Here is an 11,292-nt window from a genome sequence, read left to right as displayed (position 1 = left end):
TAGAACCTTCGTTTCTGACTAGGCGTGGTTATCTGTGGTGTTTGTATGAACCCTCTTCTGCATGTCACATTCTGATTCGCCAGTAAACCAAAACATGACAATTATAAAAACTATCCCACGCCACCTTTTCTTTAGTTCAAGCGTTCTGGAGAGGTCTCGGACCGGCCATCCGGACTTCCTCTTCAGCCATAAAGAACCTCGACAAGCTGGATAAAATCTGTTGCAGTTACACCTGACCGCAACGGTTCCTTCAGAATAAAAGCTGAACCTCACGACTCCTTCAGGGTCTCGGAGACGCCAGTGATAACCTGTCGTGACCTGGAAGCATTCCCAGACTAGTTTGGTCGGCACCCTTGCTTTGCTACCGGCTTCGGTACCAAGGAGGGTCCAAGAGGACCTCGGCATTCTGGATCTAAACGGAGGCTTCCCTGGGGTATACGTAGACCGACAGATGGCATCTCATGTGTGTTATAAATCTCCTACTAAAGTTTAGAGTGAAACATTCACTCCCACTCAGAACTAAATGCTTCTCCGGATCTGCTGGTTCTGATAACAACATTCCACACACACCATCATCATCTCATGTCTCACTCCACCTTAGTCCATCAGTACACAGAGTGTTAAAGTTAGTCTTGTTTAAATTGTGTAGAAATAAATTTCTTAACTATTATAAACCTGAGTCTTTCTCTTTCCTTGGAGTTAATACGAAGTGTCGCTCAATCCCTGCAATAAAAAGTTCTGATCTTCTGTTAAAATATTCGAAGATCCATCAGATTGATATTTCATATTTCTATGGAATCTCACTTTTTATGGTTCAAAAGTAAGATGTAAACGACCCGTCCTTTACAGTGGCAAAGAGAAGAGGTCCTAGTACAGAGCCCTGGGGGGCGCCTGTGGCAAGATGGTGCACGGTAGAGGATTGTCCAAGCCAAGATACACTGAATGATCGTCCTGTGAGGGTACGATTTAAACCAGGCATGTGCTTTCTCTGTGGTGCCCATGCTAGAGAGTGTGGACAAAAGGAAGCCATGGCTGACAGTGTCAAATGCAGCCGATAAGTCGAGCAGGATAAGCACCGAGCATTTGGCAGTCGCTCTAGCTTCCCCTAAGGATTCAGTCACTGCTAACAGAGCAGTTTCAGTGGAGTGGCCCTTTTTGAACCCAGATTGGTAAGGGTTAAGCAGACAGTTTGTGAGAGGTATTCTGTGATCTGCTTGAAAGCCACCCTTTCAATGATTTTGGACAGAAAAGGGAGGGAGAGAGATAGGTCGGTAGTTCTCCACATGATTTGGAGGAAGAGATGTTTTTTTATTTTAGCAGCGGTTTAACCTGAGCATGCTTGAGAGAGGTGGGAAATGTGCCGGATGTCAGTGATGCGTTGATCACATGTGTGACTGCTGCGGCTACTGTAGGAGCAATAGCTTGGAGCAGCTTAGTTGGAATGGGGTCAAGTGGGCATGTAGTAGGGCGGCTGCACGTGAGAAGCTTGACACAGTTCTCAGTGAGAGGGGAACAAGAGGAAAATGAAGCAGTAGGGCTTGAGATGCTTGGGCTAGAAGGAGTTTGTGGTAGCGAATGTTCAGGAGTGGCCAGTTGAGTAAAACTGTTTGCTTTTAAGCTGTCACTTTGTCAGCATGTCCGATATTATCTATCTATCAATATTATCGATCTACCAATATTATTTATCTACTGATATTGTCGATCTACTGATATTATTGATCTACTGAAATTATCAATCTACCAATATTATCGATCTACTGATATCATCAGCCTACCGATATTACTGATCTACTGATATTATCGATCTACCGATATTATCAATCTACCGATATTATCAATCTACCGATATTATCAATCTACCGATATTACTGATCTGATCTGGGGTGACGGTGGCACAGGAGTTAAGTGCTCGCCTGCAATCGGAAGGTTGCAGGTTCGAGCCCCGCTCAGTCTGTCGCTGTCGTTGTGTCCTTGGGCAAGACACTTAACCCACTTGCCTGCTGGTGGTGGTCGGAGGGACTGGTGGCGCCAGTGCTCAGCAGCCTCGCCTCTGTCAATGCGCCCCAGGGCAGCTGTGGCTACGTCGTAGCTCAGCCCCCACCAGTGTGTGAATGTGTGTGTGAATGGGTGAATGACTGATTGTGTTGTAAAGCGCCTTGGGGGGTTTCAAGAACCCTAGAAGGTGCTATATCAAATACAGGCCATTTACCATTTACTAATATTATCAATCCACCGATATTATCAATCTACAAATATTATCAATCTACTGGTATTATCAATCTACCGATATTATCGATCTACTGATATTATCAATCTAACTGATATTATCAATCTACCGACATTATCAATCTACAGATATTATCAATCTACCGATGTTACTGATCTACTAATATTATCAATCTACTGATATTGTCAATCTACAAATATTATCAATCTACTGATATTACCAATCTACTACTATTATCGATCTACTGATATGATCAATCTACCAATATTACCAATCTACCAATATTATTGATCTACTGATATTATCAATCTTCCAATATTACCAATCTACAGATATTCAATCTACCGATATTACCAATCTACTGATATTAGTCAATCTACTGATATTATTCAATCTACCCATATTGTCAATCTACAAATATTATCAATCTACTGATATTACCAATCTACTGATATTATTCAATCTACTGATATTATCGATCTACAGATATTATCTATCTACCGATATTACGATCTACTGATATTATCAATCTACTGATGATACCAATCTACTGATATTAGTCAATCTACTGATATTATTCAATCTACCCATATTGTCAATCTACAAATATTAGTCAATCTACTGATATTATTCAATCTACCGATGATACCACTCTACTGATATTAGTCAATCTACTGATATTATTCAATCTACCCATATTGTCAGTCTACAAATATTATCAATCTACTGATATTACCAATCTAACTGATATTACCAATCTACTGATATTATCAATCTACCGATGATACCAATCTACTGATATTAATCAATCTACTGATATTATTCAATCTACTGATGTTACCAATCTACAAATATTATCGATCTACTGATATGATCAATCTACCAATATTACCAATCGACCAATATTATTGATCTACTGATATTATCAATCTTCCAATATTACCAATCTACTGATATTAGTCAATCTACTGATATTATTTAGTCTACCAATATTATCAATCTACTGCTATGATCAATCTACCAATATTACCAATCTACCGATATTATCAATCCACTGATATCAATCTGCTGATATTATCTACAAATATTATCGATCTACCGTAGTTCTTTGTTCTGCTTGTGGACACGGTGAAAAGGCTCAAAAGAACACCCCAAATCACAACCATAAAGCGAAATGTGATCAAATAAAAGCCGTTCATTTCTGATTATGGTACGACAGGCCTTCCATAGCAGACCCCATCTGAAAATAAAGAGTTCATTTTTCTGTTTTGAGCTAAAACTTTATACTTCATCATCTGAACGATGCCGTTGCAAGCATCTTTGGCAGCGTAAGATAAGCAGAGTGCTGGTGGGCCTGGCCCCCCGAGAACAGAGCTCCTGTAGCCATGGAGCTGCCTGATAAGTGAGGTGTGTGTGTGTGTGTGTGTGTGTGTGTGTGTGTGTGTGTGTGTGTGCGCGTGCGTGCGTGCGTGTGGTGTGTGTGTGTGTGTGTGTGTGTGTGTGTGTGTGTGTGTGTGTGTGTGTGTCTTCAGGGCAATAGGACTTCAGCATGGCCGGAGGCTCCACAATCAGCTCTCACTATCAGGTGCCATTACCGTCACCTCTCGGCCTGCAGGTGCAGCAACAGGTGTGCTAGCAGCAACTCATGCTAATGCAGCTGATTGCACGAGTCTGATAAAAACTGATCAAGAAGCAGCTTGGAGCATCTGGATGCAAAAAGCACAACCACAGCGTTCCTTTAGAGGAGATAACGATGCGAGCGCTGTTTCATCAGATTCGGTGTTTGTGTGTCTGTGAGGTGAGTTCAGCGTGAACATTCATACACACACCTGCTCTCAGGGGCGTCTGCTGAGGGAAACCTTCGTCATTTCACCTACAAGATCAAAGGGGGCGGAGCATTGCTGATTAATATCACAGCCTTCATGTAACTGGCAGCAGGCCATCTGATCCGAGGGCAGGTGCTTCAGACATGGATTGGTTTCAGGTCACTTCCTGTGAATCGTCACAAGTGTGATGCTGGAAAAGCTGGAAAACTCAACGTGAAGGTGCTTGACTTGAGTGTTGATCCAATAGGAAGGCTGCTGATGACATCATCCTCTAAAAGAGATTTAAAATCTGTCTCACATCATCATCCTGGGGGGGGGGGGGGGGGGGGGGGGGGGGGGGGGTTGGAGACCTGGAAGGCTCATCCTCTAAAATTTAAATAAATAAATCTGGAACCAGCTGACACAGATTTACAAACAAAACAAGGTTTGTTTGTTTGTTTGTTTAGAAGCGATCCTGTGATGTGCTTCACGTGAGCAGTGCATGGATTTATTGTTATTCATTTATTTTTATTTTTATTCATTTTCTTTAACATCCAGCTCTTCTGATTGGACCTCAGAGCTCCTGACTTGGTGCTGCTCTGGGCTGAGACCCTCCAGGGTGGGACCAGCTTATTTGGGTCCAGTCGGCAGAAAATGTGGTTTTAGTTCAAATTCTCTGAAGTAAAAATCCGAATTTGTGTTTTAGTCCGATGTGAAGAAGAACACTGAGAAATGTGACATCACTTCCTCCTCCTGATGGCGCATTCAGGCCGCTCTGCCCAGATCCCCGTCACTTGGAGCAAAAGGATCGAATGGGCCGAATCGAGCCTAGCCGAACTGGCTCCAGCATTCTCGAGCGGATCGTTGCCAGGTGGAACTTTTGAGCGGAAGCCTCCGTGGAGAGGCGGCGCGCGCAGCCGGGATAAAGCCACGCGGCCTGCTGTCTGCGCGCTTCAACCTGAGGAATAAAAAACTCACGTGACTTAGAGTACATGTTTTTGTTTCATTCAGATTAAAATGATGTCAAAGCAACGTCAGAGGAAATGTAGGCGAATGCAGCAAATGACGTCACGGGTCTGACAGCGGCATGCGCCTTCATCTTAACCGGAAACAGATTTTATTCCTAAAAATGGTTTTAAACAAATCTCAAAATATAACGAGAGCACCGGCGCGCAATGCGCACGCGCTGATGGATGAGATCTTCTTCTGAGGCCTGCAGATCTGCCCATAGGCCACACACACACACACAGTTCCTCACTCACACACGCGCGCGCACACGCACAGACACAGAAGGCCTGAATCTGCGACATAATTTTAAAATGAGCTATAATCTCCTATAATCCCATAATGAAAAAACAACATGAACCATTTCAGGGAGTTGATTTAATTTCCTGATTTTACTGAAAGACTAAAGAAAAAAACCTACAACAAACAAACGTATGTAAAAACTAATAGTGCGTAGATTATTTTTCTTTACATCCATTCTTAAAGTTGAATAATTTTCTCAAATGAAATTCATGTTTAAAGTAAGCAGGACCCTCAAGAACCCGGGCCTAGAAGGATACATATAAATATAAATAAAAATATTTATATATATATATATATATAAAAGATATATATAAATAAATAGATTTATTTATTTATTTATATAAAAATATATATAGTACATATATATGTAAATATATATATATGTACATAGCTGTATATATGTATGTATATATATATATATGTACATTGTACATATATATATATATATATATATATATATATATATATATATATATATATATATATACACACACATATATGTATATATGTGTGTGTGTGTGTGTGTGTGTGTGTGTGTGTGTGTGTAGTTATTTGTTAGAGTAAAAACATCTGAGATGATACAAAATTCAAGATTTGATGAATAAATACATTAATAAATTTTTCTCATTTCAAATGTTTATCAGTGATTTTTTTCTGATCTAAAACTGATCATTGACACCCCCCCCCCCCCCCCCCCCACCACCACCACCACACACACACACAAACACACACACGCGCGCGCGCACGCACACACCCTCCACCGGCCCCGGGCTGCCCCTCCGCTCTGCTACCGGTGAGAGCTGCTAATCCTCCGCGTTCCCGGTTCTCTCTGAGCCCTTACTTAATTCCTTTGAAGCCCCAGCTGCCGTCGGTTACTCGCTGAACGGGACAGACTGCAGAGCGCTCCGGTTATTAATAATTCACCGCCGCTGAGCTGCTCCTCCGGCCGCGGCCGCGCGGCACACGGCACGTCCTCCTCCCCGGTGCGTGCGTCCAGACGCGCCGTGTTTTCACTTTCTAGACTTGTTTACTCTCTTTCAGCTGCTCGGTGTCACTCACGGCGCAGGGAGACGCGCCGCGCCGCGCGACTGCTTCAGTGCTCTCCAGCTCTGCTGCGTCAGGATCCGGGACGGCACGCTGCTGGGGCTTCTTCTCCGGGACACCGAGGAGACCTCAGGAGATCCGGTTCTTTTTCAAGTCAGGGAACAGTCTGGGAGTGCACGCATGGTGGAGAGCAACAGCTGATTTACGCAGAGAGAGAAGCTGCACGGACCGCCGCCCGCTCCAGCGGGCTCTGAGGCGGCGGCTGCTCGGTGCTTACCGGTCCCGGCACGGAACGCTGCTGCTGCAGACCGGGTTCACCAGTCATCCGGTCAGCAGTAAAGAAAACAGTTTAGAAAATAATGTTGACCGGGCAGCAGAGCGCGTTTTAGGGCTCCGGTGCTTCCGGTTCGAGGCCCAGTTGAATTTCAGCTTTTCCTGAATCCGAACTCTGGAAAGTGGAAATGGGTCTGTGAGCGTGTTGGCACGCGCCCTCACACCACAATGGTACGTGCTGTGTATGTGCTCATGGCTGCAGCTTCACTGTTCTGGTTTAACGTTAGGATCATCTAGTGTGTTAGGAACTCCGAGTGTCCGAGTGTCCGAGTGTCCGAGTCCAGCAGCTCAGGTCTTCATCTGCACATGAACACAGGCTAACTTCATCTGGTTCAGAGTCCGGCCCGGTCAGTGGAGAACCGGACCCCCGTTACCGGAGTGGTCTCTGAGGCCATCCGGACCGTGGCTAATTATACACACACACGCACACACACACACACACACACACACACACACACACACACACACACACACACACACGCACACACGCACGCACACACACACACGCACACACACACACACACACACACACACGCACACACACGCACACACACGCACGCACACACACACACACACACACACACACACGCACACACACACACGCACGCACACACACACACGCACACACACACACACACGCACACACACACACACACACACACACACACACACACACGCACACACACGCACGCACACACACACACAAGGCGTGCTATCTTGTAACAGAGCGGGTGAAGAGGTCTCACTATGTGGAAAGGTTAGACTCTGTGTGTGTGTGTGTGTGTTTGTGTGTGTAGGTGTGTGTGTGTGTGTGTGTGTGTGTGCGTGTGTGTGTGTGTGTGTGTGTGTGTTTGTGTGTGTAGGTGTGTGTGTGTGTGTGTGTGTGTGTGCGTGTGTGTGTGTGTGTGTGTGTGTGTGTGTGTTTGTGTGTGTAGGTGTGTGTGTGTGTGTGTGTGTGTGTGTGTGCGGTGGGGGCTCTTGGACGTGTGCGTTTTGATTCATTTCTTGCACCAAGCGGCTCTGATCTGAAAACAAACTCCAGCAGACACACACGGACTACATGAGTGTTTATCTGTTAAAGTTTCTCAAGCCAAACGTTTCTGCTCCAGCCTGAAACCGCTGTGAGCGTGCGGCGGCTTCTTCTTGGTTGGTTGAACGTTTCATGAATCAAACATCCAACATACTTTGACCCTCACACACATTCTTTCCTGGCACCAAATAAGTCAAGTCAGGCAGCAGTTAGAGGAACCTCCCACATACAACCTTGAAGCGGCTAGAAACCAGGGAGGGATCCTATTTGCACATGAATGCTGAAGATTATTAGTATGAATAATTATTTGTTTATGAGCATCCTCGCCGGCATGGCAGCTGCCCAAGAAGCTCATCAGTAAAAACCATACAGGATCCAGGACAGGCCTCGCATGATTAACACTGCTGCTGCTGCCTCCCTACACCTCCCCCAGACCTGATCCCTATCAGATCCCTCCCAGACCTGATCCCTATAGACCTGATCCCTATCAGACCTGATCCCTCCCAGACCTGATCCCTATCAGACCTGATCCCTCCCAGATCTTATCCCTATCAGACCTGATTCCTATCAGACCTGATCCCTCCCAGACTTGATCCCTATCAGACCTGATCCCTATCAGACCTGATCCCTATCAGACCTGATCCCTCCCAGACCTGATCCCTATCAGATCCCTCCCAGACCTGATCCCTATCAGACCTGATCCCTCCCAGACCTGATCCCTATCAGACCTGATCCCTATCAGACCTGATCCCTATCAGACCTGATCCCTCCCAGACCTGATCCCTATCAGATCCCTCCCAGACCTGATCCCTATCAGACCTGATCCCTATCAGACCTGATCCCTATCAGACCTGATCCCTCCCAGACCTGATCCCTATCAGATCCCTCCCAGACCTGATCCCTATAGACCTGATCCCTATCAGACCTGATCCCTATCAGACTTGATCCCTCCCAGACCTGATCCCTCCCAGACCTGATCCCTATCAGACCTGATCCCTCCCAGACCTGATCCCTATCAGACTTGATCCCTCCCAGACCTGATCCCTCCCAGACCTGATCCCTATCAGACCTGATCCCTCCCAGACCTGATCCCTATCAGACTTGATCCCTCCCAGACCTGATCCCTCCCAGACCTGATCCCTATCAGACCTGATCCCTATCAGACCTGATCCCTCCCAGACCTGATCCCTATCAGACTTGATCCCTCCCAGACCTGATCCCTCCCAGACCTGATCCCTATCAGACCTGATCCCTATCAGACCTGATCCCTCCCAGATCTGATCCCTATCAGACTTGATCCCTCCCAGACCTGATCCCTATCAGACCTGATTCCTATCAGACCTGATCCCTCCCAGACCTGATCCCTCCCAGACCTGATCCCTATCAGACTTGATCCCTCCCAGACCTGATCCCTCCCAGACCTGATCCCTATCAGACCTGATCCCTATCAGACCTGATCCCTCCCAGATCTGATCCCTATCAGACTTGATCCCTCCCAGACCTGATCCCTCCCAGACCTGATCCCTATCAGACCTGATTCCTATCAGACCTGATCCCTCCCAGACCTGATCCCTCCCAGACCTGATTCCCACCAGACCTGAACTCCACCTGAAGTAAGACTCCAGATCCTGCCGTCTGAAGCTCAGCTCTACTGTGGTTCACTTCTAGTTCCTGAAGCAGGAGCTGCAGAGCTTTTTGTACCCTGAGTATGACTTACAAGGTGCTCATACCTCCTAGAGACCCCTGCAGATGTACGGAGTGAACCTGCCTAACCACGTTAGTAATGCATCACTAAGCAGACCCCCCCCCAGCCCTTTGTCCTAACCTAACCCTAACTCTAGCCCTTTGCCCTACCCTAAGTTAGGACAAACCTAATAATTAACAGTGACATTAATGACGGGGCCCTCAATAAGACTTTATTGATCAGAAGGGTTCAAACGTGTTGGAGCGCTTTTACAAACACAAACGAAATCCTCATAACTGCAGGAGATGAGGAGGCCAATCCAACCATGTCGTTTTGAGCCCAACCTTCTGGGATGATTGTGGTGGTTTCCAGTCCGGTGAGAGCAGAATGGCGTTAACGCAGAACCTAATCAATGCTAACAGGCTGTCAGCTTTACAACATGCTTAAAGTTAATGTGTAACAACGCGTTCTGTCAAAGGAACAACTGTGATTGCAGGTCTCATAGTATGTCATCCGTTTAATAAAAGTAAAAAATAAAAAATAAATAAACGCATCCAGTAGAGTGACTCTCCGAGACATGCTAATGGCTAGCCTCTCCGATGCTAACGCCAGCCTATCCATACTAATGGTCTGTCGAGTGGATAGGAAATCCAGCTAGTGGCCAGCTTAGGCATGCTAATGGCTAGCCTCTACGATGCTAACACCAGCCTATCCATGCTAATGGTCCGTCGAAGAGGTAGGAAATTAGGCTAGTGACCAGCCTAGGCATGCTAATGGCTAGCCTCTCCAATGCTAACACCAGCCCGTCCAGGCTAACGCTAGCCTATCCATGCTAATGGTCCGTCGAGGAGGTAGGAAATTAGGCTAGTGGCCAGCCTAGGCACGCTAATGGCTAGCCTCTCCAATGCTAACACCAGCCCGTCCAGGCTATCGCTAGCCTATCCATGCTAATAGACAGCAGAGGGAGTGTGTGAACCAGTCAATGACCAGCCGAGGGCTGCTAGTCCCTAGCGTATCTAGTAGTAACGCCGGTAAAGGTGCTACTTCTCAGTAAGCGGTGCCAGCCTCTCAGTTACCGGCGCCAGCTTATCATTAATCAGATCGGTAGTTTGCTTCAGACTTTATATAACCTCCTGCTGCTGGGCAGTAGTCTTAATTTTGGCCCCTAAACCGCGCCATACGTTTTAGCCCAAAGTCCCAAAGCAGCAGAAGGAACCGGCCGAAGCGAAAGCTCAGCAGAATGAGTTTTAGCCTCCGGTAGGTGGTTCAACGAGCACGCGTGACCCGCCCAGTCAGTGGGGATCTGGTCAGGATCGGCCCGCTGTGATTGGCTAAATTCAATCAATGCCTTTCCGTGCAGACCAGACCAGCTAAAAGGACTTTTAAAGACTCCCGATGTTGCCAGGTGACAGCAGGCTCCTCCCACTGCTCCCTCTCCCGGAGCCTCGTTCAGGTAGATCAACAACACACATAACGACAGTTACCGACAGCAGCACACCCGAGCCATCACCAGCCCCGGCTGAGTGACCCTTTGGGAAGGTGCTGCCATCTTTACTTAGAAATCAAAACAAGCATCAGAAGTCATTTAACAGCCGTCACCATGACATTAGTGTCTCTGCTCAGCTCAAGCTCTTTCTCAGCACTTGTACCCGTGTTTAGCAGCCTTGATAACGTCGCACCACATCAACCAGTGGCAAGCTCCGCTTCCACGCCAGAACCTGGAAGAACACACTCTTCTAATTACCCCCTCCCCCGAGCACCTCCTGAGCTGCAGGTGTAAAAATCACATTTTCCAGCGTTCCTCCCTGAGGTAGTGCTGGCTCGGACTCACACAACGTAAATTTCCCCTTTCATATTCCCC

General features: G+C 46.6%; 1 protein-coding gene across 6 annotated transcripts in view; it reads left to right on the top strand.

The window, feature by feature from the left end:
- nfixb (nuclear factor I/Xb) overlaps window positions 1-11,292 on the top strand; it is a 293,764-nt gene that overhangs the window by 15,710 nt on the left and 266,762 nt on the right. For 4 of the 6 annotated variants that reach the window (XM_070543061.1, XM_070543044.1, XM_070543039.1 and 1 more), the window contains exon 1: window positions 6,660-6,888. The exons of 1 other annotated variant lie outside the window; for it this stretch is intronic. In XM_070543061.1, the coding sequence (XP_070399162.1) occupies window positions 6,886-6,888 (3 nt within the window). In that variant the 5' untranslated portion in view covers window positions 6,660-6,885. Of the gene's footprint in view, window positions 1-6,659; window positions 6,889-11,292 lie in introns of those variants that run through there. One more of the 6 variants, XM_070543050.1, reaches the window with a different exon arrangement.

The sequence above is a fragment of the Nothobranchius furzeri genome, chromosome 12 (genome assembly GCF_043380555.1).
Source record: "Nothobranchius furzeri strain GRZ-AD chromosome 12, NfurGRZ-RIMD1, whole genome shotgun sequence".
Taxonomy (NCBI): Eukaryota; Metazoa; Chordata; class Actinopteri; order Cyprinodontiformes; family Nothobranchiidae; genus Nothobranchius; species Nothobranchius furzeri.
The sequence above is the reverse complement of the archived record's forward strand: the minus strand, read 5'-3'. Positions and strand labels throughout refer to the sequence as shown.